The sequence below is a fragment of the Chelonoidis abingdonii genome, chromosome 1 (assembly GCF_003597395.2).
Source record: "Chelonoidis abingdonii isolate Lonesome George chromosome 1, CheloAbing_2.0, whole genome shotgun sequence".
NCBI classification, from domain to species: domain Eukaryota; kingdom Metazoa; phylum Chordata; order Testudines; family Testudinidae; genus Chelonoidis; species Chelonoidis abingdonii.
The window spans coordinates 135,939,761-135,966,642 of record NC_133769.1 but is presented as its reverse complement, the minus strand read 5'-3'; the positions used below and the strand labels follow the sequence as shown (position 1 = coordinate 135,966,642).

Genomic DNA, 26,882 nt, shown 5'->3' with positions numbered 1-26,882 from the left:
TTAAACAAAAGTGCTAAACTTGCTCTAATGAAAAATTGTGGAATAACTATTAATCCTCTCCCCTCTAAACTGCCACATCCTACTTTTTCAAGCTTCCTTCATGTGAAAAAAAATCTGTCTCTGATTCTGAACTTTCTGTTATTCCTATATCTATTTTAAGATGGATTGACCAGAACAGAATATAGTATTCCAGGTGAAGGTTTACCATTTAGTTATATAATGAATGGCATCATAGTATTTTTTTCCATTTTTTCCACATTCTTTAAACATCCTAACACTTTATTTGCTTTTATGAGCATGGCTGTACATTGAGCTGAGATGGATGTCGGATTTAGGATTAAATCCAGAGTAACTTCTCCTCTTGTGTGCTCTGGAAGTAGCTGTTCCATGAGCTCTGAACCATATGACCAGTTTATATGTGGGTAGTTGAAATCACCCATATTTATTGCCTTATTAACTTTAAATTGTCTCTCTGATCACCCTCAACACTACAAACCTAATATATTTCATTCTCTGAATTGTAGTGATACAACCCTAGTAGTATATTCCTATTCTTATTATTTAGGATTTATATCCAAACTTTATGGTCTCCTCCACTATGATGTGTTGTTTTCATGGAATCTTTAAGTTGTTGTGCTCACCCTCCACCTCTACAATCTAATCTATCCTTCTTGTATAGTTTATGCCCATTTAATACAGTACCCCTTTGATGTCATTCCACCATGTTTTAGAAATGTAGAATGCATGATGTTTCTCTTCCATTATCAGGAATACTTATTTGCCCGTTTAAAACTTTTTATCTGTATATAGCTGTTGCCTCTCTGACATTTTTTAGGTTATCTCTGTGCTCTCAACTCTGTTTATTCATTTCAACTGTAATTTCTGTCTGATCCTTTACTACCAAATGTAATTTCTTTTGTATTACTGAGACTTCCTAGAGGATGTCATTGTTGATTGTCAAGATGTTGGTAAACAGAAGCTGTTTTTTTCCCCTGTTTATTTGGGTATCTTTGGCCTGAGTCAATCCCAACGATAACACAATCCATTGTTTCTGAAATCAATTTATCACCATGAAAGTAATTAGGGAGTTAGAAATGCTAGATTTGAGACGTTGCTTAATTGATGCATTGGGTGAAGCTGTCTCATGGGAAATGAGTGAGTTTATTCAATATCTGCAATAACAGAAGTGGAACAAAATATTTATGATGTCTGCAGTAATAGAAAAGGAAATGCAGAAAAGATATATATATTTTAGATAGTTTTTTGGTGATATCCTTATTATGCACTAAGTGGTTTTGTCTGAGAGCAACAGTAGGTTTTGTAACACCTAGCATGGAAAGAACAATTATATCTTGAGTAGAATTATTACAAATCTGCCTTCTTTGCCATCAGATCATAAGTATTATCCATACAAAGTAATATTAGTTTTGCATACTGTTGTGTGTATACATGTACAGATCCCATGCTAGACCAACTAATAACTCCCTCAACAATTAAAATAGCTGAACTAGAGGGTCACGCTTTGTTACTTGTGTAAGATGGGCACATTGCATACACTAGAGGCTCCTTGGATTCCTGCATTCCCTCCCTGTGTGCCACCTTTCTGGACCACTGTATTTCCTGAAACTCCCATGCTCCTCATGGCAGGGGCTCTGTGTGCTCTCCATGTCACTTTCTCATCCATACCAAGGTTCCCCATTCTCCCTTCCATCCTAGAGGCTCTTTGTGTGCCCCTATTTTCCCCCTTACCTCCACCATTCTTATTTATGTTCTTTCTTTGTGGGAGATAAGTAATTCAGAGTGTCGACATTTTAAACCATATTGGGAGGAAGGGCAGAGCTGAGATGGGTGTGTTATGCTGGAAGGTGATAATGGCTGCCATCTGCTGGTTCTTTGATCTATAGACAGTTACAGAGGTGATTGGAGTTGCTAAGTTTGCTAACCAGATGCCAGGGGCTTTGTGTGTCCCCCGTTGTCCTTTTCCTGTCTTCTGAATTTCACGCAAATCAATAGGTTTGTGCCCATTGATGACTAGAACATTCCCTGACGTTTTGGAGTTGATCAGATGTGGCATTCAAAAGTTGTTGTGTTTTGAAGTGCCATCAAATTGAGTGACAAGGTGGATGAGGTAATATCTTCAGAAGCTAGTCCAATAAGACATTACCTTACCCACCTGGTCCACTTATATCACTTAGTTGCTGTAGGTATTTAGAAGTGAATTACATCTAGAATATTTGACGAAACTTGAGACACCAAACAAATTGCTCTGGTGCAGAATTCCATTCTGCAGTTTTTTGGTTTCAGATGGAAACAATACTATGAGATATTAAGTTATATGTATTATTATTTACATTGTTTGGTCATGAGCATCTTAAGATATGGCCACTATTTTTTGTTTTAATTCATTTTCAACATGCTGTATTTTTTTTTTTTTTGAAGTTTTGCATTGATATTGTTTTGTTTGACTAGCTTGCAAGACCCTTTCCTATAGGAAAGACCATTTGCATTTCTTGTGTGTGATTTCCTCCCCCTCCCCCTCCCCTTTCCATAGAACTACTCGCTCTTTCAGTAAAGGTACCATTTGTGGTTAAGCCACATCTGTTTCCTGTTGTAGCCTATATTCTCACTGTGGTCTGAAGTATTTAGAATGGCCTCAGAATGTGAAACCCACACCACACTGTGGTTAAAGCAGCACAAACCACAGGAGACACTAGCTCAGATTATAAGGCAAGTTTCTTAAGCAGGGATTCAAAGGGCCCGGTTATCAATTTGGCTGAATAATCCAGTTTGGGATCCTTCAGAGGAGTACATATGCAAGGAAGATCAGCTTGTTCCCTGAATTTCACCATCTGAAGAGTTTGAGTGGTAGCCGTGTTAGTCCTTGTCACCAAAAACAAGGAGTCCTTGTCAGCAAAAACAACGAAGAATCCTTGTATTTATACCTGCTACTGTATTTTCCACTCCATGCATCTGATGAAGTGGGTTATAGCCCATGAAAGCTTGTGCCCAAATAAATTTGTTAGTCTCTGAGGTGCCACAGAGTCTGAAGAGTGTATGTTGAAATCCTCTACAATGAGTTGATTTGTGACTTTTTTTTCCCCTCTTTTGTATAGAATGTATGCATCACCCCCAGGTCACTTCTTGCTTTCCTTCCTATGTCACGCTGTTTCTTTTTTGTTTTGTGAACCACAAACTGGGATCCTTTTAAAACCTTTTGAAATCCAGCCAAGGTCAGTAGGAACTAAATGTTGTGGTGTTTGGTCATTATGGAATGAAAGCTGCTCTAACTCCAGCTCTTAGTAGACAGATATTCACTTTAAGAAACTTCTTCACCACAGTTGTCACTAATTGACAACACTTCTTGCCAGTCTCTGCCGAATGGTTATGGTTTGAATGGGCATGGAACCTGATTTATGCCTTCACCCTTCCAGCTGAGGACTGGGGCATATGTGGGCAAGGTTGCATGGCCATAGTTCGTGCTGTACCTGGACTGCCAATCCAGCACCTTTCACTAGTGTTAAATAACCAAGTTTAAATAATCATTTAAATAACCAGGTTTTCTTGTTGCCCACCTAGGACTTGGGAGACCTGGGTTCTATTTCCTGCTGCACTACAGACTTCCTGAGTGATCTCGGGCAAGTTACTTAGGCCTGATCTACACTACAAAGTTAAGTTGACGCAAGTCTCCTTGTGTCGATCTGTGTATGTGTGTCTGTTCAAATTTGTCCCCAGCTGACATAAGCGCCCATTTACAGCGGTTTAGTAAAACCACCTCCCTGAATGACGTAGAGCCATGGTTGACCCACAGAGGGCAACATAGTGTGAGTGTAGACACTACATGACCTGACTCGACCCTAACAGTCTTCCAGCAGCTGTCCCACAATGCCCCATTTCCTGCAACAGTGACCATTCTGGCTACAGTTTTCAACTCCATTGTCCAGGATTCACAGAGACCAGAAGCCACGTCCACCCCTTAAGCCTCTCACATGTTTTTTGAATGCCTCTTCCTGATTGCACACCTAGGAGCTCGCCCTTGTATGCAACTGCCCAACAGACCATGTAGGACTAGGCATGCTTCTGCCTGGAATACACAGGTATTGGATCTCCTTGGCCTGTGGGGAGAAGAGGCTGCAAAAGCGCAGCTACCGGCCAACCATAGAAACTTGGACATCTACGAGCATGTAGCGAGGGGTAGGCTAAGTCCCCCAGGATTAGCATGGGCATTTCAACATCACTGATGGTAATCTGCTGGTTGGGAAAGAATGTCTCTGCTTGCAGCTTTCTGAGCTTTCTGAGTCTTGTGTTCTTCCGGTACCAGCTCACATTGATATCAATGATGAATTCTCGGTGATCCATCATTGCTTGTACAACTATAGAAAAGTAACCTTTCTGTTGAAGTACTCAGTAGCAAGGTGGGCTGGTGCCAAAACAGGGATGAGCATGCTGTCTGTCGCCCCACCACAGTTTGGGAGCCCACTGCTGTAGATCCATCCAGTATGTCCTGCATGGTGTTGAGAATCACAGTCCTGTGCATCAGGAGATGATGAAAGGTCCTACACACTTGCTAAATGGAAGGATAAACAAAAATAGTTCTGCAGCTAGGGTCCTTGATTTCAAAGGGGCAACCTTTACAAAATTAAGGGAATTGGGGAAGTGGACCGGGCTGAAGAACTCCAGTATCTGAATGTGGAGGAGGCTTGGAATTATTTGAAGGTAAAGATGCAGAAACTATCGAAGGCCTGAGCAAAGGGAAAAATTGGGGAGGAAAGATTACAGACCAAACTGGATGAACAAGCATTCAAACAGATTATTAAGAGAAAGCAGAAAGCCTACAAGGAATGGAAGAAGGGATGAAGCAGCAAGAAAAGCTAGCTGCTGGAGGTCAGAAAATGTAGGGGGAAAAGTGAGAAAACTGCCAAAAGCCAAGCAAAGTTGAACCTTCCAATGTTGTTCCAAATTAAAACAATAGTAAAAACTTCTTTAGCCATATAAATAAAAAGAGAACAACGAAAGAAGTGGGACTGCTAAACACAGAGGATGCGAGTTGAGATTAAAGATAATCTATGTATGGGCCATACTTAAACAAATACTTTACCCTTATTGTAAACTGAGGCAATGAGAAGTTTGGGGAATGGTGGCCAGCTGGTTAATGGGAACAAGGATGTGGTAGTAGAAATTACCATATCTGAGGTGGAAGCCAAACTGAAACAGTTTAATGGGACAGACTCTGGGGGCCCAGATAATCTCCATCCAAGAGTATCAAAGGATCTGGCACATGAAATTGCAAGCCCACTGGCAAAGATTTTCAATGACTCTGTAAACTTAGGGGTCGTACCCTGTGACTGGAGAATTACAAATATGTTACCTATATTTATGAAAGGTGGGAAAAAGTGATCTGGGAAATGACAGGCCTCTTAGTTTGACCTCAGTTGTATGCAAGAACAAAGAACAAATTTTGAAAGAGTAGTTAAGGACATAGAGGTAAACAGTAATTGGGATAAAATACATGGTTTTACGAAAGGTAGATCATGTCAGAGTAACCTGATCTTTCTTTGAGAAGATAACCAATTTTCAAGACAAAGGACGTGCTGTAGATCTAATCTACGTGGATTTCAGTAAAGTCCTTGATACAGTTACACGTTGTAAATTATTAGTTAAATTGGAGAAGATGGGGATTAATACGAGAATTGAAAGGTGGGTAAGGAACTGGTTAAAGAGAAGACAACAATGGATCATACTGAAAGGTGTACTGCTAGGATGGAGGGAGGTTACTAGTAGAGTTCCTCAAGGATCAGTGTTATTTAACATTTTCATTAATGATCTTGACAGAAGAAGCAGCAGTACGGTGGTAAAATTTGTGGATTACGCAAAGTTGGGAAGTAGTGCCAATATGGAAGAGGACTGGAATATCACATAAGAAGATTTGGACAACCTTGAAAATTGGAGTAACAGAAGTGGGGTGAAATTAAAGTACAAAGTGAAAGGTCATGCACCAAGAATTTTGGCTATAAACTGGGGACTGATCAGTTGGATGTAATGGAGGAGAAAAACCTGGGTTTTAATAGTTCTTAATAACGTTTATAGATTTAGTAATTTTAATAGTTTTTAACATCTTTTAGAGTTACAGTAAGCTACGGAGGAACCCATCACACTCTGGGTATCAGACTGTGCCCAGAACGCTGGGTTTCAAACTCTGCACCTGCTGTTGTGACAATTTTATGTTACAAATCTGCCTGAGGCGTCAGGTGATTAGGCTGAGGCCGCAGGATTGTTAGGGGAGGAGATGAAAGAGCACACCAAGGGTCTAAGTTTTAAGGTTTTATTAATAAAATAACAGCGGAGAGTGCTGAGGGTTCCCTGTGTCACTTAGAGGAAGGAAGAAAGCGTTAGTGCCCCAAGCCCTAACCCGCTTTCATACTGTCATGCACTACCAGAGGCTGGCCAAGCCCAGGTGTAAAGTGAGGGGAAGAGATGGACAGGAGTTCCGTCCTGTGCACAGGTTGTCCAGGGTTCGCTGTCAATCTCCAACTTGCTTCAGCTCTTAGGAGGGTTTTAAATCCTAGGTTTTTGGGGGGGGGCATTTTGTTTAGGAAACTTTTTTTTTGTGCTTTTTGTACCAGTTCAAACCAGTTTTCTGCGGCGTCCTCAGCTTTCCCAAAACACACTGGCTTCAGGGATGTGAGACAGTTGTTTTTCCCCTTGCTGGCCTCTACCATCTCGCTAGGTTTTGCAATTTTTCCAGTCCTGCTCAGCGTAATTCTCCTTTCTTATGGCTGACTGGGGTTGGGTAAGATATGAACGCAGCCGCAGACTTCTAGTCAAGCGCCGTAACCGTAGACTGGGGCCAGCGTTTTATTTTTGGACTGAACTAGCTGAAGCATTGAGTTAACCCGTTTTTTGCTCTTTCTCTCCCTCTTCGGCCTCTTGCAACCTTCAAAGGAATCTTCCACTCCATGCTCACACCTTTAACCCTTCCCAAAATGCCTTGCAGAGATTTCAACACTGTTAGCAACATACAGTGCTGATCTGCCTCCCCAGGGGACCCACTGAGGGAGGGGACCATTGGGGTGTGACACTGTCCACAGTCCTTCTCAGTCAGTGATAACTACTAGTGCTGCCTCTGCTGCTTGGGAGAAGCTCATATCGTGGCTTGGTGCAGAATTTGCCAGTCCTTGCCCAGCCGTACCCAAGAAGAGTGGGCATTTCATCTCCTCAAGTAGCTCATGGAAAAGGCAATGAGACCGCAATTGGGAACTCTTCATACGTTGGCCTGAATCAGCAAGTAGCATGCCTCCTGCTCCAAAATCCGACCCCAGTGTCAGGGAATCCAGCCCCTCACACCCCATGGCACAGCCTACTTGAAAAGTTAGGAAGCACTCTCATAAGCATGGCAATAAGACTTTCTCTAAGTCAACTTCAAAGAAATCAGCTGTGCCTGCAAGCAAATCCACCAGTTCAGCCCATCAGGACTTAGGATGTCGTAAGGCCCACAGGTAAGACAAGAAGGCCAGGAACATTGGGCTCCACTCGCTCCGGACACTGCTCCGTTGGTACTGCTGTCCCTTTCACATCAATATTTATCCCACCACAGACTATTTCTCAGATTTATGGGCTCCAGACATTTCCAATAGATATTTTCAGTGGTAGCAGCTCATGTCAGACGTTGTTTTCCCATACTTTGATGGCTCTTCACCACCAAATCATGCCAAGAAGCCTATATGTCAACCTCTATAATGCTATGCCTCCTTTCCTCACTGGGAGTCAGAGTAAACATTGAAAAATCTGTTCTTAACCCTATGCAATCTTTGGATTTCATTGGAGCAACCTTGAACTCTGTCACTGCAAGGGTGTACTTGCCCAGAGACAAGTTCCAGACCACGAACGATATCCTAGCTCACATCTCGAGCAACCCTCAGGTAACAGTGAAAACATGCCTGTCCCAACTTGGCCACATGGCCTCATGCACGTACATCACTCCATTTTCAAGTCTCCACCTTCATTGCCTTCAGACACGGCTACAGTTGGTTCATTCCCCAAACAATCATTCCACAAACCTCACGCTGACCATTCCCACCAAGGACAAATCCTCTGTCCCCTCTTTGCTGAACGTTACAGATGTGTCCCTGCTAGGTTGGGGAGCCCATGTGGGCAACCACACGGTGCAAGGAACATGGACAACTTGAGACCCCGCGCATCAATGCCCTGGAATTAAGGGCAAGAGAGAAGGCCTGTGAATCTTTTCTTCCATTCATCCACTCTCACCATATCCTGTTAATGTCAGACAACACCATGACAGTCTTCTACATCAACAAGCAAGGCGGAGGAAGATCTACCTCTCTGTGTGCAGAAGCAGTCAACCTCTGGAACTGGAGCAGTCAGATCACTCTATTTACAGCCTAGATTCTGGGGACGCAGAATGTACTCACGCTCCCTCAGCAGTCACTTTGCTATCAACTGCAAGTGGGAAAATCACGACACAGTGCTGCATGGCATTTTCATTTGATAGGGATCCCCAACATGTGTCTCCTGGCGCATGGTGTGCATGCATAACCCACAGTAGAATACAGATATGGACCTCACATCACGAAGAACCTCCAGTTGCAGGTAAGTAAGCTCCTTATACAGTCCATACCAGAAATTCACAAACGGCTAGGTAATGGTTTCTTTTCTTTTCTCCTCTCTTTCCCCTCCCATACGTTCCTTTTATGGCAAGTAGATGGTTGATTGTGCTGTTTTAGTAGCCTAGCTTGCCATTTAAAGCTTATGTGAGCTTCCATTTAGTTCACAGTGCACACTTTTTTTAAATAATCTTTTTACCAGCAGTTCCCATGACACTGTCTCTGATACCACAGTTGTGTTCTATTGTTAAGTACGGGGTGAAAGTGTGGTAGCTTAGCTAATGCAGTGTGATGGTTACTTTTGGTAACTGGTGACATTTTAATGGTGACTACAGTTTATTTTATTTGGTCACTTCCGCTTACAGGGTCTGTTTATGTCTAGGCATGCCGGATAGCTAGCTGTTCTGCTTAGCAAGCACTAATTATTGTGAATTAATTAGTTACAGACAAGTGGCTTATCTTTATGACTTAGGGAGGAAAAAAAATGCAGTCAGCTCAGAGAATTAGAACAACTGTGAAGGTCACCAAGATGCTGATAAGATAAAATGTGGATGATTTTCACTTAAAGGTGGAGATGTTTTCTTTACCAGTGAAAATTTTTGCAAAAAGGGGCTCTGCACACTGATTAGAGAGACTGGTGGATTCAGCAAAAGGAGTTAGTCACAGCTTGCCTTATAGACATTTTTAGAGCAGTTTCATGGTTCTTCAGTTAGGCATCCGCGCTTTGTTCAGGCACCGTATTTGTCAAAAAAAAGTATGTCGGGGAGCCATGCAGCTAGGAAAAAATGGGAGAAGTCAGCAGATGTTGAAAGTTTCTGAAGTAGAATAACCAGCACAGGTTTAATGCCTGTAGCAATATAAATTTCACAAAGTAAAATGTAATGCCTGCCTTATTTTTGTGAAAAGTGTGTGTGTGTCCAGGGGGGGAGGGGGAGCCAAAACTTTTTGATGTGACCATTTTCTGGAGTAATTTTCAATTTATTTCTAAGACAAATTTAGAGCCCATTCATCCAAGCCAGCAAACATACAAAGCTTCTATTGTTTTCAGAAGGATTTCTGTCAAAGGAGGGAAGGCTCACAGGATTGGGTTCCCAATGTGGGATGGGGAAAATTGAGCAATACCAGACAGTTTTGCGACATAATCACTTCTGATCATAAAGAAAATGTGTTTGGAGACTATAGTGGTATTCCATATTTAATTTTTTTTCCCAGCCACCACTGTAGCAAAGTATTTGGAAGAAACTAGAAATTACTTATTCAAACAAACAAACAACAAAAAAAAACCAGCAGGCTCTGCATTATGCCAAGAAAGACTTCGGGTTTTTTTTTCTTCCTCATTCCCCCTTCACCCTGACCCCCACTGCCCTGAGGAGTGCAAGTGGGGGGACGTGCTCTAGAGGCAGGCTGCTCATCCCGTAGTGCTAGGAAGTTTTTCTAACCACAAAACAGTGACCCCCCTGGCTAATGCATTGGTGTTGACTGACTCTGAAGGTTGTCTTTGCACACAGATCTTTGGAGTGAGTCATGGAGAGAGTAGGAAGCCCTCAGGGCTCTTCTAGTGGTGCACAGGACTCATTTAAAACAATATGTGAATGTGATTCAAAAGTTTCTGCTTTCCCCAATCCAGTGTTCGAAAATAAGGAGGTTGTGTCAGATGATCTTGGGTAACCCTGTAGGTTCTAGAAGAGGGTGCTTTTTGAGGTGTTGCAAAGATGAGAATGCTGTCTGGATACTTCATAAAGTTTTCCAAAAAATGAATGAATTTTACTAGTTGTACACTATTTTGGCATGCAAGTAAAAGGAAAAGTCTTTCTTGAAACGTTCGTTTATTGAAAACCAATGGAAAAATGTTTAAAGTAAATGCAGTATGTTTCAGTAGTGATTTCTTTTTGCACACGATTCAGTAATCAAATCATGTTGTAATATGATTGTTACGTTGGCATAGAAATATATCTTTTAAAATATTAGTTTCCTTCCACCTCCATCACTATGTATTTACTAGTAATATTTAGCACTAACCCAGTGCTTTAACATGGTCAAATGCTGTACAAAGATTAGTTAATCCTCCCACTGCCCCTTTGAGGAAGGCAAGTATTACCCAGTTTTAGCAACAGGGAAACTGAGGTAGAGAACGTGTCTTGATCAAAGCCACCAAGTGATTTACATGACTCTTATTGTTCAGAAGATGTAGAACTTAGACCGTTTTTGTATTTTTTACAACTGTTGTTCAAAATGATGGCTACAGTTAGTTCTCTCAAACCCTCTAGTTTGCAGAACCTGCTGTGTGCAACATTATCATCTGGCCTGAGCTGGACTAAGCTGTCATAGACGGGACTGCTAACTGACCTATATGCTGAACCAGGACTTCCTGACATTCTAAACTTGTATTCATCCTCCAGATCACGATGCCCCTCCCATTAAAAACTAAAAGCAATAAAGATAACGTAGAAAGCAGATAAGAGGTATAGGACTGGATGTGTGACTGATATGCCTAACATGGGATCTCAAAATAAATAGTAGCTAATGTGGTGATTTTTAAAATGTCTCCAAAGGCAATCCTGGCAGTTGGAGGCTGGTAAGCCTAATTTGACTATTGGACAAATTGGTTTTAAAAAACAAACAAACAAAAAAACTATATTAAAGAACAGAATGATCAAGCAAATGTGTAAACACAGTATGTTCAGAAAGAGTCAGCACAGTTTTTGTAAAGGGAAGTCATGCCTCACCAATCTATTGGAATTTTTTGAGGGTATCTATAAGCATGTGGATACGGGTTATCCAGGCAATATAGTATTATTGAATTTTCAGAAAGCATTTGACATGGTCCCTCACAAAAAGCTTTTAAGGAAACTAAGTAGTCGTGGGATAAGAGAGATGGTGTTCTTATGGATCAGAAAGTGGTTTAAAAGATAGGAAGCAAAGGATTTGAATAAATGGTCAGTTTTCACAACAGAGAGTGGTAAACATCAGAGTCCCTCAAGGATCTGTGCTGGGACCTGTGCTGTTCAACACATTCATTAGTGATCTGGAAAAGGGAGTGAAAACTGAGAAGGCAGAGTTTGAAAATGATACAAAATTGTTCAAGGTAGTTACCGTAAGTACAAACAAAACTGAGTGACTCGGCCAAAAAAAAAAAAAGATATGAAATTCAACATAGGTAAATGCAAAGTAATGCACATCTGGAAAAAATAATCCCAACCACACATGGATAATGATGGGTCCTAAAATAGCTGTTACCACTCAAGAAAGATCTTGGAGTCACCATGGATAGATCTCTGAAAACTTCAGGTCAATATGTAGCAGCAGTCAAAAAGTTTTACTGAATGTTAGGAACTATTAGAAAAAGGGTGGAAAATAAGATGGAAAATATCATCATGCCACTATACAAATCCATGGTGCACCCATATGTTGTATACTATGTCCAGTTCTGGTTGCCACATCTCAAAAAAGTATAGTGGAACTGGAAAAAGGGTTCAGAGAAGGCAGCAAAGATAATGAGGGTATGGAATGACTTCATTACAAGGAGAAACTAAAAAGATTAGGGCTGTTCAATGAGAAGACACATGACTAAGTGGGGTAGGGGGATATGCTAGAGCAGCTCCTGGCCCCTGGCCTAGCCATGACTCTGCTCCCAGCCCACGGTGCGGACACATTCCTTTACTGTTAACGGGAGAGGGGGGTGAGAGGAAAAATTTGGGCATCACTGTGATAGACGTTTGTGTAATCATGAATGGTGTGGAAAAAATAAATAGAGAAGTGTTGTTATTTACTCTTTCAACACAGTACAAAAACCAAGGGTCATCTGATTAAATTAACAGGCAGTAAGCTTAATACAAACAAGAAAATATTTTTTCACATAACACACAATTAACCTGTGGAACTCATTGCCAGAGGATGTTGTGAAGGCCAAAAGTATAACAGGGTTTCAGAAAGGACTAGATAAGTTAATGGAGCATAGCCAAGATGATTAGAGATGTAACCCTGTTTTTGGGTTGACCCTGAACCTCTGGCTACCAGAAGTTAGAAGGGGGGAAGATGGCATGGATCATTCCAACTGCCCAGTTCTGTTTATTCCCCATGAAGCTCTAGTACTGACTACTGTTGGAGACAAAATACAGGGCTAGATGGACCATTGGTCTGAACCAGCATAGCAGTTCTTGCATGGTCTTATTATAGGATTGCTGAGTCATAACCTTCCTTTAGGATCTGTTTATCTGGATTTTGGTTGTAAGGGTATAGTCTTAGATGGATAGGTCCTGCATGTATTTGTGGATGGAGGATTTGCCAAAAGCATTTCTGATAGTTTAGTTAGGGTTTTTTTTTTATTTTGTGTTGAAAAATGTAGTATTAATCGTGGGCTGTCTGGAGAAATTATTCTTCATATTGGCAAGGTTTCTCTCATTCAGTTTTTTTTTTTGTGTCTATGCAGGTCATGAATGCAGATGGCAGTAGCAGGAGAGTTCTGGTGGAGGACAAGCTGCCTCACATCTTTGGATTCACTTTGCTGGGAGATTACATCTATTGGACCGACTGGCAAAGGCGTAGCATTGAGCGAGTGCATAAGCGTACAGCAGAAAGAGAAATCATCATAGACCAACTTCCTGACCTAATGGGCTTGAAAGCTACTAATGTCCATCAGATCATTGGTGAGTGACTGAAAATCAGACCTGGACAACAAGTGTGAAAAGCAACTTCATAAGCAGCTGAATAGGATAAGTGGTTTCTTTGGCACTGTAAAGAGACTACCCCAAAGTAGATTTTCTCTGTGGTTGTATTTAACTGGGATAGTGAGAATGGGGAACGGTGTTAACAATGCCCTTCTGCAGGCTTTGAGGGCTCTATAGCCTGGTTGTCATCTTAGAGCTTGTCTGCTCTTAAAACTCTACAGCTGTAGTGCTTCAGTGTAACCACTGCCTACCCTGACAGAAGGGGTTCTCCCATTGGCATGGGTAATCCACCTCCTCAAGAGGTTGTAGAAGAATTCTTCCATCGACCTAGTGCTGTCTGCGCATGGACTTAGGTGAGCTTAACTACCCTGAACAACATCGTTAGGCTGACTTAATTTTCTAGTGTAGACTGGGCCCTATTAGAACATGTACAGAATTCAGTTGAGCTATGTGATGATATGTATTTCTTTAACACAAACGGTTAATGAAACGAAGGCTGTTCTATATGTCTTCGTCTCATAACCTGTCTACAAACTGTGCTCCCTGTGTCTTCATGAAAACTAGGAGCGACACAGGTTTTTCAAGTGCACTGATTGGTCTAAATGGGCACTAAGTTACATGTGTCAAATGCAGGCCTCTTCCCAGCTGTTTGCCTGTTTGAAATGTGTGTTTGGTGGTGTCAGTGCAGCTCTTAATAGACAGACTTCCATAACATACACAGATCACTGTCACAATAATATTCTTTATTAGTGGTCTGAATGGCTGTGAAGTCTGCAACTATTTTCATTCTTAAGGTAATTGCTATAGGACAAGGCTGAGGTAGGTTGCAGGGCAATGTACTGTGGAGAAAGTTAGCACTGCTGTCTGAGGATAATTATCTGGAAAAGGAGGGCAATGTCAAATAATTCTTTTTGCTTCTACTGAATGTGTAGGTGCAAACCCTTGTGCAGAGGACAATGGTGGTTGCAGCCATCTCTGTCTGTACAGACCTCAGGGTCCTCGCTGTGCCTGTCCCATAGGCTTGGAGCTGATCAGTGATATGAGGACTTGCATTGTCCCAGAAGCTTTCCTGCTCTTTTCTCGGAGAGCAGATATCAGGCGAATCTCTTTGGAAACCAACAACAACAATGTTGCCATCCCACTTACGGGAGTCAAAGAAGCTTCTGCTCTGGATTTTGATGTGACAGACAATCGGATTTACTGGACAGATATCTCGTTGAAGGTAAAGGAGAGAGTTGTCTCTATCTAGAGTTCAGTCCCACATGGGCAGCTGTGCCTCCCCAAGCAGCCCTGTGTGGTCCTGCTGGGGCTATGCGGCTCTTCCCCCATGGCCAGAACCCCGGCCTGGGACAGCCAGGGACTACAGGTGGCTGGAACTGGTGCTCACACTGCCTGGTGTTTGGGGGTGGGGGGAAGTGCATCGCCAGCCCAGTGCTCCTGGGGGGAAAGTCTCTAGGTGCTGGTGGGGGAAGGAGGGCGGGAGGGGCGGGGCCTTATGCAGAAGGGGCAGGCTGGGCAAGGGGATGGCTAGCCTCCTCGAGCCCAGAGTTCACTCTCCGCCCATGCAGTCCACTATTGCTGCATTCTCAAAACACTTAAACTCAAGAACTGACCAACAAATAAATTTTACATAATTCTAGTTCAGAGGAAAAAGCTTGACCCAACACAAAATGTCTTCATATCTTGGCTAAATTCAGATGTGTGCTTTTTAAATCGGTGGATCTATGTTTTCTCACGCTATGAATTCGCAAGGATAAAAGTCAGCATTTTGTGGAAAACTGAAACTGTGGGGGGAAGCGCCACTTTGAGGGAGATTTGGGGGACTTAACATGGATATCTTGCCAAATACATTGTGGGAGGGAACTGTATCTTGGGCCTGAAGTGAAAGCTGATGTTAATCTTACTCCTGTATGCATTAGTTATGAAGATTCCATACATTAGGTGAAATATGGTATGAATTATAAATTATACTGAAATAGCTAGATTATACAGTTGAGACTGAAGTGTTGGGGAGTGTTGCATATCAGAAACAGGCATAAGGCAGACAAATGGTATATAAGTTTCAGCATCAATATTCACTAGTCCAGTTTCACTGTCATTTTCAGGAGCGTAAATTTATTCAGAAATGGAAATATCAGGATTTTTTTTAATAAAGGAAGAATTCTGTAATTGGGGCGAGACTTACACAACAGCTTGCTGTGTTCTGCACTCAGTAACTTAGGAGCTGGGCACACAAGGGCTCAACACATAGTCTGTAAATGAGTTTCCGAGAGGGAAGCTGGCCAAACTGTTGTAGAAACTGGTTTAACTTGAACTGTGGTTGAAATAGATTAAATGTGGTTCCCAAAATTGGTTTGAAAGGACGTTGTAGATAGGGATTAAGGGACGGTGAACTCCCAATTGTGCACACGGTTGTGACATCACTGGTTCTAGCACTCAAAGTGTAAGCAAACAAAATTGAACTTTGACTTCTGCAGTGTTAGAAATATGAGGAGTAAGGGATGGGAGGAAACTAGTGTTCACATACCATTGTTGTCATTGGCAAAGATACGTTATCTTCGGGCTCCTTGGTCATGATTGTATACCAGTGAACGGCTAAGCTATGAAATATTATACAATTATGGCTGCCTCTATTGACATAGGAAGGGCTATGAAGTTGAGAGTTAAGAGAGAGAGAAATCTTTTGGACAAGAGAGAGATCAGAAACTCTTTTTAATGGAGAATTAATTTAGTTGCTTACCATCTGTCCATAAACACTGGCACTGCAGAACTAACTGACTTCTTGGCCATTGATTGTTTTCATCTGTATGGTGGTTTGTGCTGAACTTTTTTAAATGAGGATGATGATTAAAAAAAATGCACTGACACAAGACATTTGTCACCATCACAGTGTTCACAGGGCTTATGTGTTCTGCCCCCTCCAACCTGTGTGCTCTCTTGTGTATTTAGATTGTAAGCTCTTTGGAGAAGGGACTGTCTACTAATCTGTATTGTGCCTACCTCAGTGGGCCCTGCTGTTGATTGATCCTTGGGCACTACCATAATAAACATCATGAATTTAATAATGTGGTGTGGGTGGTTGGGTGGTGAGTGGCATGTGAAATACAGAAGGTTGGATTAGATTGTCTGGTGGTCCCTTCTTGCCTTTAAATGCTCTCTCTGTGACTCTAAAATATCGCTCCTCTCTGTAGCATAGAAGCTTCAGCATGAGCCTGAGAATTCCAAAATGTTTTCTCCTCAAAGCTGGCTGTCAGTTGTTAGGGTCAGTGTGGCGTACAGACTGCTTTATGGAACCCAACTGAAGTCAACCCATTTTTCTTAAGTGACCATAGTAAATCATCACTCTTGAATAGGCCTTATTGTTAATTGCATGTGTAAGTAGCATATTGTATGAACTACTTCTTTACAAGATGCCTGAAATCTCAAAGTTTTTAAATGCAAAATCCAATGACAGACTGGTAAAGTTCCTAATTTACCTGTGTATCATTGTATCCCTGAAGACTATCAGCAGGGCATTTATGAACGGCAGTGCACTCGAACATGTGGTGGAGTTTGGCTTGGATTACCCAGAAGGCATGGCAGTAGACTGGCTAGGGAAGAACCTGTATTGGGCCGATACTGGAACAAATCGTATTGAAGTGTCAAAGCTGGATGGACAACATCGTCAAGTATTGGTGTGGAAGGATCTGGACAGCCCCCGAGCATTGGCATTAGACCCTGCTGAAGGGTAACTTGCTGATTTAATTTTATGTTTACAAACTTCTTAAAAGTAACACATGCGTATTTTCTATAGGGCATGTTAATGAGGTACCAGTATATAAATCCTGAGAGAACTCAGCTTGGGGAATATAACCTAGTAATTTAGAATACAAGGGCTGGAGGAATGTGCTCTTAATATGCTGAATAATCATTAGGAATACTACACAAAAATCAGAGAAGCTCATTAAAAAAGGATTTATATTTAGTTTTTTAATTAATCATAAAATCAAAGTAGCTTTAGTCTTATGGAATTCATTAATTAGAAAAGGTCCATCACACTGAAAAGAAAATATTTGTCCTTTTAAAATGGAGCTCCCTTTCATCACTGGTTAGGGTATTGTGAAGGTATTTTGTGCTCTGCCTCTGAAGGGAAGGTTTCAGAGTAGCAACCGTGTTAGTCTGTATCCGCAAAAAGAACAGGAGGACTTGTGGCACCTTAGAGACTAACAAATTTATTTCAGCATGAACTTTCATTAGTTACAGCTCACTTCTTTCCATTCTGTGCATCCGAAGAAGTGAGCTGTAGCTCACGAAAGCTCATGCTGAAATAAATTTGTTAGTCTCTAAGGTGCCACAAGTACTCCTGCTCTTTTTGAAGGGAAGGTGAAGCTCACTGTGTGAGAATAAGGAGAGAGATTATTTTGGAGGGAAAGGACAACTTTGGTAGGTGGGGGAGGGAAATAGAGCATCCAAGAAAACTGCTGTATCTGCCTATCCAAAATGTAAGGTTTTTGTAATGAGAGAAGTCTTTTCTCCAGGAAAATGGACTCAATCACATTAAAATGCAATAGCATTTTATGTCATAAGAAAAAAACTGTCATAATACTTAACATCTACATAGCACTTTATAACCTTGAAATCCTTTACAAACATTTACTAATTTATTCCTTGCAAAATCCACGTGAGAGACACTAGTTGTGTATTACCCCTATTTTACAGATGAGGAAACTGATTTTCAAACATCCTGAATTCTCAGAGTCTACATTGACTTCAGTTGGAACTGTGGTGTTTAGGAACTCTGAAAATCAGGCACAGAGTGATGTGTCCAAGGCCAGACTGAGTCACTGCGTAGAACTGGAAAGTCTCAGGATTTCCAGGCTCCCATTTACTGCCTCTGTATACCATCTTTCTCTTGAGAAATAACAGTTAAAGTTTGCTAAATACCAAAAATGTTCATCCAAAGTGGGAGAGAACTAAAATTACTGATGTGATACGCAAATCTGAACCAGATGTTCTGGGAGTATGCAATGTCCACGTAGTTCCTCAAAGCTACTCAAGGCCTGGAATTGCAGATTAGTGCTGTAATTTTACCACTTAGCTTGAGGCGACTCATTTTCGTCACTGGTATTCACAAGAGCTAGTATTTCTTGCTTACTGCAAAGTTGCTCGGTATCCCTTGCTCTAATACAGGAGTCTCAAACACGCGTGGCTTGCAAGGTTATTTTCTGTGGCCTGTCAGCTCCTCGTGGCCCCACCGCCCTCCTCCAGTGTTTACCTAGAGCGGCTCCAGCCCGATGTGCACCGGGGGCAGGGCAGGCTCCCTGCCTGCCGTGCCCCCCGCTGCTCTGGGAAGCGGACGGAACCTGGGGGAGGAGAGGTGCAGGGGTATGTGTTGATGTTGCTTCAGGCACCGCCCCCAACATCTCCCATTGGCTGCGGTTCCCCATTCCCAGCCAATGGGAGATGCTGGGGGCGGTGCCTGAAGCAACAGCAACACACACACACACCCCTACCCCTGTGCCCCTGCTCTGCCGTGTTCCAGCCGCTTCCCAGAGTGGCGTGTGGACAGGGTAGGCAGACAGGGAGCCTGCCCTGCTCCCTGTGCACGCTGGGCCAGAGCCCTCCCCCCCCGAACCTCTCCTGCAGTCAAACCCCCTGCCCTGAGCTCCATCTGCACCCCTCATCACTCCTGCACCTCACACCCCAACTCCCCGCCCTGAGCCCCTCCTACACCCCCTGGGGGCAGGGAAGGAGTGGAGCTGGGTTGGGGATTTTGGGGAAGGGGTTGGAATGAGGGCAGGGAAGGGGTGGGAAGAGGCAGGGCAGGGGCGGGGCCTCATGGAAGAAGTGGAGTGGGATGGGGATGAGGGCGGTGGAGGGGAGATGTCAATAATGTGGCCCTCAGGCCAATGTACTAGTCCTCATTTGGCCCTCGTGGTCATTTGAGTTTGAGACCGCTGCTCTAATAGCTGTCTGGCCAGAAATAGCATCAAAACACACGTAGACCAGAGTGGTTCTCAATTCCTCATCTTAAATTCACACTGGGACCCCAATAGCAAAGTTGTTTTACTTGCATTATCTCCTTTTTTTAGTTTGGTTTTAAAACAATAAATGATCACCAAGATTTTCAGAAGTGGGTTTTCCTCTTAAGCCCATGTTTAGACACCTAAATAAGTGGCCTAATTTTTCTAAAGTACTGATAATTCAGCAGCTGCCATTGAATAATGAGCCTACGTATTTAGGAACCTATCCATTATCTATCAGTTTCTTTACAAGCTTGGCCAGTACATATTCTGTCAGATCACTTCACACTCATAGTGATCTTATTCCTATTTAGTTTAGCTTACCCATCTAACCTATTTGAGTGTTGTGTTCCAAATATTAGGATCAGCATAGTCCATGGCAGACAATACAAAGAATTTGGTATCATACATACGGAAACGCATCTCCCTGCTGCAATCCAATGATGCCAGAGAACATTAGCATATGCTTATGTGTTGACCACCGTTGCAGTACTTAGATGATCTGTATTCTATACGTAGTAGAGTAAGAACATTACCTTGGCTCAGCAGTACACGAGATGAAGTGTATTGTTACCCAACTGCAGTGGAAAGGCTCTGAGATCTGTTTGCAAGACTTTCCAGTGTGCTGGAGGTGCTCACTGCTCAACCCCTGGCTCTGCCCCCATTCCACCCCTTCTTGCCCCTCCCCTGAGCCTGGCGTGCCCTCGCTCCTCCCCCTTCCTTCTCCCCCAGAGTCTCCTGCATGCCATGAAACAGCTGATTGGGAGGTGCTGGGAGGGAGGGGGAGGCGCTGATCAGCGGGGCTGCTGGTGAGCGGGAGGAGTAGGGGCTGATGGGGGGCAGCTGACGTATTACTGTGGCTCTTTGGCAATGTGCATTGGTAAATTCTGACTCCTGCTCAGGTTGGCCAGCCCTGGTCTAGTCCATTGCTACCTGTAAGACCAATCTCTGGTGTGGAAACTGTTGGAGAAAGGCACTTCAAGGAAATATCCTCAAGAAACATCTAGGTCAGAGTTCAGTAGAGGATTGAATAGAAGCAGAAGGCAATTTTTGTTGCTCATGCAGTGTGCTTTGGATCAATTCTTGATAAAGAACAACGTGCAGTCTAATGTACCGAGATGCCATCCTGTTTATTATTAGCTAACACACATGAACTAGTTAAAGACGGAAAGGCTCTAGTAAAGAAGTCCTTGGTAAGGGTCCAGCTTTGGATGGAGCAAATAAGGAAATCGGACTCATTTCCTAGCTTTTATTTTGAGAAAAGTATTTAATGTGTTTTAATAAACACTTAAATTTATAACTGGTTTTCTGTTACCATTCTTCTTGCTTTTGTGTTGTTTTTTCCTTTCATGTACTGGCAAGAAATTTTAAGAGTCTGCATTAGCACAAAACTTCTATATCAGATAAATGAGAAATTTCTGGCATTTTTATACAGGTTTATGTACTGGACTGAGTGGGGTGGGAAGCCCAAGATTGACCGAGCTGCCATGGATGGAAGTGAACGTACTACTTTGGTACCAAACGTGGGACGAGCTAATGGGCTAACAATTGATTATGCTAAAAGAAGACTTTACTGGACAGATCTAGATACCAACTTAATAGAATCTTCAAATATGCTAGGCAAGTTGCTGTTGCTTTTTCTGTGCAAGCTGTGTATTTTTAATTACACGTAGGACAAAGCTCTCAACTGGTAGCTTTTGGAGTGTCGTCTCTGGCAAAAAAAAATATAACCAGTATTTCATTTGTTGTGAAGAGGTGGTGGGAAAGCCAAACTGCAAAAGTTCATAGATTTAATACACTTAGAACAGATTTTTTTTTAAAGTAGATGCACTCCATTGTATATATCAGGCATGAGAGTAGGGTGGGTTGGTGTGTGTGTGTGAGAGAAAGAGAGAGAGACAAGGAAGGGGCCTGATGCGGCAGATGGGTTGTTACAAAAGACTGGCAATCCTGGTGGAGGCTGATATTAAACTGTAAATTTATTTTTTGTTTTTTTAACCTCTCCATGAAGGAGCAATGTCTAGCACATTGTTATAAAAACCCAGTATGCCCCCAGTAATTCCTCTTGTTTTTCTCTCTCCCTTTTTTGAAAACAGGCCTTGACCGTGAGGTTATAGCAGATGACTTGCCTCACCCATTTGGCTTGACTCAATACCAGGATTACATCTATTGGACAGATTGGAGCCGGCGCAGCATTGAGCGAGCCAACAAGACCAGCGGCCAGAACCGAACCATCATCCAAGGCCACTTGGATTATGTGATGGATATCCTGGTCTTCCATTCTTCAAGGCAGGCAGGCTGGAATGAATGTGCATCTAGCAACGGGCACTGCTCCCATCTCTGCTTGGCAGTGCCAGTTGATGGTTTTGTGTGTGGATGCCCAGCTCACTATTCCTTGAATTCTGACAACAGGACCTGTAGTGGTAAGCCCTAAACACAAATGACAAATTAGAGGCATGAGAATGCCATGTTTGTTGTTCCAATGGGAATAAATTATGAAAGCAAATGCATTTGGTAACAGATAAAAGTATTTTACTAGAAAAAAGAAACATTTTCATTTCTTTCTTCTCTATTTATTTTTAATAGTAACAAACAGGAGACAGTTTGCTTTGGTGACAGGAACATGATATGCCAAGTCATGGCTCATTTCTACCTTTGATACTGAAAGGTTATTAAAAACCTTTCCAGTTCCAATATAAAGTTCTAAATCAGGATGTGTTGGTGGAGGGGGTGTGTGTGTGTATGTGTTTGAAGGTGGTAATAAAACTGGGTGGATTTTGTTTTCTAACCATACCAAAATCCTACCAGGCAATTGAGTAAAAGTTAGGATATTTTTAAAAAAATTCCAGGCCAACAGCTTGGCAATGGGATTAATTTCAATGAACTTTTTTCTTCATTCTGCCAACCAGAATAAGGCTGGGTAAAAAGAGAAGCTGGAAACACTTCAACATTTGTGCCGGCCCATGAAAGTTACTTCATGTCCCCTTTTATTTTTTTGAGATTTACCAGGCATAGAGGATTAATGGGATTTTGGTGTGTGTTTTGGAATATTGGATGAGTTTTAGGTTGTTAGAGGTGAATTTAGTTGTGATTTATATTCCAGCTTGAAGGAGTGTTGGACAGACCTTGCTCCAGAGCTCACCCCAATGTGGCTAAAGGCATTGCTTTTGAGTGAGAACATTGGCCCCAGAGTGCTGCCCTCACAACACTTTCAGTTCGTGATCACAGTAGAGGCAGCAAGCAGCCAAACCCCAGGTTTTTTCATTGTTGTGCAGTGTGTCAACCACAAGGCCCTTAGGCTGGCCACAGTTAGTTTCTAGCCAAATAATTCATCTTTCTTTCAATAACTGGCTGCCAGAGCAGCACTCATAATTCTTCATAGGATGGTCCCTACATGTATTCCACACATTGGATACACGTGAGTACCATGTGTTTGAATCCAGAATATTTTTGCAAGCAGTGGCCATTGGCCTGTATATGTGCTTTAGCTTTTTTCATGCTCCAAACCCAGGGCATGAAAAGTGGTGCAGGCCTACACCTCTCCAGTTCCTGCTTATTGCTGCACGATCTGAGTTGAGATCTTTGGTGTCCTAAACTTTTTTTTTTTTTTTTTTTTTAAACAGTGTCATTGCTGTAAAATGTTGTACACAATTAATTTTAGTCGTTTTTATAGTATACAGTAGAACCTCAGCATTATGACAGTTCTGGAATGGAGGTTGTTCTGAACTGAAATGTTCGTAACTGAATAAAATGTTATGGTTATTCTTTCAAAAGTTTACAGCTGAACATTGACTTAATACATCTTTGAAACTTTACCTCACAGAAGAAAAATGCTGCTTTTAACTATCAAATTAAATTAAACATGCACAGAAACGGTTTCCTTACTTTGTCAAATCTTTTTTTAACCTTTTCCTTTATTTTTTTAGTAGTTTACGTTTGAGGACTGTACTGTACAGTATTTGATTTAGGTAGGTAGTTGTCTCTGCTGCCTGATTGTGTACTTCTGGTTCCAAAAGACATGTGTTGTTGACAGGTCAGTTTGTAACTCTGAGGTTCTTCTGTAGTTAATATTTCCTCCCATCTTCTTCCCCACCCATTTTCTTTTCCCCAGAGAAGTCTGGGATTATGCCCAGGGTTCAAAAATTGTGTTTCCTGCCTTCACTCCTTTTCGGTGAGTGATAAACATCAGCACTGCCTCTGTTGCCTGGGTGAGACTCCTATTTCTGCCAGCATCTGCTGGTCTTTTCCCCCCAGAATTCATGAGGGTCTGGAGCTGAGACTCAGAAAATATTTCATCGAGAAAGTGATGAAGCCCTAATCCATTTGTCTCGGGATAAACAGCTCCTGATGCTCCAATCCACTTCTAGAGTCAAGGCAATACCAGTAGCGACACGTACCACAATGACCAGGAAAGCTCTGGTTCAGACTGCTCTGCCAGTGGACTCTCCTCATACGCTCAGGACAATCAGACTTATGTCTCCCTGAAGAGGACATCTTTGCTCCTCCCTATCCACATTCAGCCCTCCTATCAGGACTGTCTTTATTATGGGACATTGATACACCAGAAGATGACTCTGTCCCGATGAGACAGTGTCATTCTCCCATCCCACATTGGTACCATTGGTTCTGCTGGAGACAGGGATTCAGCTTTATGTTGGGATGAGTCATAGCCCCTGCAAGAGTCTCTGCAGCATCAGGAAAAGATAGCACAAGACAGGAGCCCCACAAGATCATGGTTCTGACCCCCAGGCAGATACAGTTGGTCAAGAAACAGGCTCCCCCAACCCATGCCATGGGGTTTTCCTTTGCAGTTGATCCATCCTACTGGCAATATTGGGGATCATGGGAGCCCTACCCTAAACTCAGGATTAGTGCAGGAATCCTATTTGCTACTTCCCAGACACCCACAACCGGCCCCGTCAGCATATTCAGAAAGTGAAGGTGAGCCTATTCCAGTAGCAATCTCGTCATCTTCACCAGATGAGGCAGTTACTCCATCTTTTCCATCCCTGCCAGATGACTTTAAACGATATCAAGAGCTCATGCCCAGGGTGGCTGCAGAGTTATAGATTCAGCTTGAGGGTAATCAGGCGCCTTGGCATAGGTTACTAGATGTTCTGCAGCCATCTGTTCTCAATCAAGTGGCTCTCCCCATCACAACGTCATCATCATGGACCCAGAAAAGATGATTTGTCACGCTTCAGTTTGTTGCTCTCCCACCCCTAATTGGGCCAAGAAGCACTGCTTCGTTCCATCCAAGGGATGAAAGTTTTTGTTTGGATGCTTTAGTGGTGCAAGCGGCTACAGAGTGATCCAAGTAACAACACCCAAAGGCTACTTCCTCAAAGAAGAGACGCAAGCGAGTCAACCTTCTAAGGAGAAAAGTTTTCTTTCACATCCCTCCCGGATCTCAAATTATGAGGCCATCTTGGACAAATATGATTTTACTAATTATAAGAAGTTTTGGAATTCAAGGACGAGCTCCCTGAGGGGCGTAGGGCCTGCTTCCTGGCCTTAGTGGATGAGGGCAGATTGGTAGCCAAAATTTCCCATCAGACCATGGTAGATGCAGCTATACTGCATTTAGGGCAATGGCTATGGCCATTGTTATGAGGAAAGATTTGTGGTTACGATCCTCATGTTTTCCTAGAGGTGCAGAGTACCATCCAATATCTGCCCTTCAATACTATCAACCTATTCCACAAGAAGATGGATGAGTGTCTCCACTCCCTCAAAGACTTGAGGACAAACTTGATTCACTGGCATTTATATCCTTGCCCCTAAAAGAAAACACCATAGATGGGGCTAACAGGGCAAGACCACCTCCTCAGCCATTTTACCACCAATGTTCTCAAGAGCTAACTCTCAAAAGACAGAGGGTTTATAGATCCAGGAACCCAGCCTCTGCAACATTCACCACCACGTCATACTCTAACCCCAAGCAAAGAGGGGTTTTTTTCTATGGTACTGTTGAGGCCTATGTCCCTTTATTGATGCCACTTCATTCCCCATCTCTGATATTCAAAGACTTCCCCACCCCATTTGGCAAAAACTGCTCTAACTACAGACAAATGGGTACTGGAGATTATTTATGGCATCTAGCTGATCGAGTCTCTGGTACCTCCTACCCACAAACCCCCTTCTTCATTCTTTTTCACGGACCACTCTCATGGGATGATTCTGCGACAAGAGGTGAGCTCCCTTCTCAGGGGAGCCATAGAAAGGGTTCCACCTCAACATCAAGGGCGGGGATTCTATCCCCCTTACTTCTCCATCCACAAGAAGAATGGGGGATGGAGGCCAAATTCCTGATCTGAGACAGCTGAACAAGTTCATTTGAAAACTAAAATTCCGAATGCTCTCCTTGGCATCCATAATTTTCTCATTAGAGGAGGACCCATGGTTTGTGGCTCTTAACATTAGGCGCACATTTTCACATAGACGTCCACCCAGCCCACAAGAGGTTCCTCAGGTTCCTCTTCGATGAAGAGCATTACTAATTTAGAGTGCCTCCCACTTTGGGCTAGCTGCTGCACCCAGGGTCTTTTACAAAGGTCTTTTCAATAGTGGCTGCTTGTATGAGAAGAGGGATTTACAGTCTTCCCCTACCTTGATGACTGGCTACTGATAGGCGGTTCCTTCAAGGAAGTCTAGCAAGCAACCAGTGTTCTGCTCGGCCTTCTGCCTTCCCTGGGTTTCTGCATCAGTCGTGAAAATCCATGTTGACCCCCACGTGTCCCATAAATTTTATAAGGGGGATGTTGGACTCAACTGCAGCAAGAGCATATTTGCCTCTCAAGATATTTCAGGCCATGAGCGTGCACGTACATCAGGTCAGTGTCAGAACCAGGACATCAATCAGAACTTGCCTTTTCCCTCTTCAGCCATGTGGCTTCATGCACGTGACATTGTTTGCCAAGCTTTATTTTCACTGCATAGAAGCCTGGCATCTCTCTATGTACTCACCAGAGAGAGGCAACATGAACAGAGGTGACAGTTCTGCCTGAAGTTTTAGACTTTTGTCTGGTGGGCAAAAGTGGAGAAGGTTTGGATGGGGAATCCCTTTCATCACACTGACCCCTGAGGCAATCCTCATTACTGATGCTTTCCTCTTGGGTTGGGATGATCTCATGGGTGAATACATAGCGCAAAGCATCTGGACCCTTTTGGAGTATCAGTTTAGTAGAATTCCAGGTGGTCCATTGAGCCTGTGACTCCTTCCTCCCTCATCCAATCCAGACATGTCTAAATAACATTGAACAATGTGACAACAGTATTTTATGTAAACAAGCAGGGAGAGTGAGATCTCTCCCTTTGTGCATAGATGCAGTCACCCTTTGGAACTGGTGCATTAGCCATCGCATGTTCCTATCAACAGCTTCTTTACCAGGCGTGCAAAACTCCCTAATGGGCTGCTTGAGCAGACATTTTTCCACAGATCACAAATGGGAGATTCATAATTTGGTTCTTGATGACATCTTCACCCAGTGGGGAACGCCGACATGGGAGGACAGGAAATTTCCTCCATACCTCTCCAGAATAGTCTTGGGCAAGGGCTTGACAGAAGTGCTACAGAAGATCCATCAAGACAGAGT

At 42.8% G+C, this 26,882-nt stretch overlaps 1 protein-coding gene across 4 annotated transcripts in view; it reads left to right on the top strand.

Annotated features, from left to right (window-relative positions):
* Positions 1-26,882, top strand: part of LRP6 (LDL receptor related protein 6) — a 189,779-nt gene that overhangs the window by 119,710 nt on the left and 43,187 nt on the right. For 3 of the 4 annotated variants that reach the window (XM_032803018.2, XM_032803017.2, XM_032803019.2), the window contains 5 exons: positions 13,048-13,264; positions 14,218-14,507; positions 16,786-17,012; positions 20,723-20,907; positions 21,384-21,710. In XM_032803018.2, the coding sequence (XP_032658909.1) occupies positions 13,048-13,264; positions 14,218-14,507; positions 16,786-17,012; positions 20,723-20,907; positions 21,384-21,710 (1,246 nt within the window). Of the gene's footprint in view, positions 1-8,513; positions 8,605-13,047; positions 13,265-14,217; positions 14,508-16,785; positions 17,013-20,722; positions 20,908-21,383; positions 21,711-26,882 lie in introns of those variants that run through there. The other variant, XM_032803020.2, reaches the window with a different exon arrangement.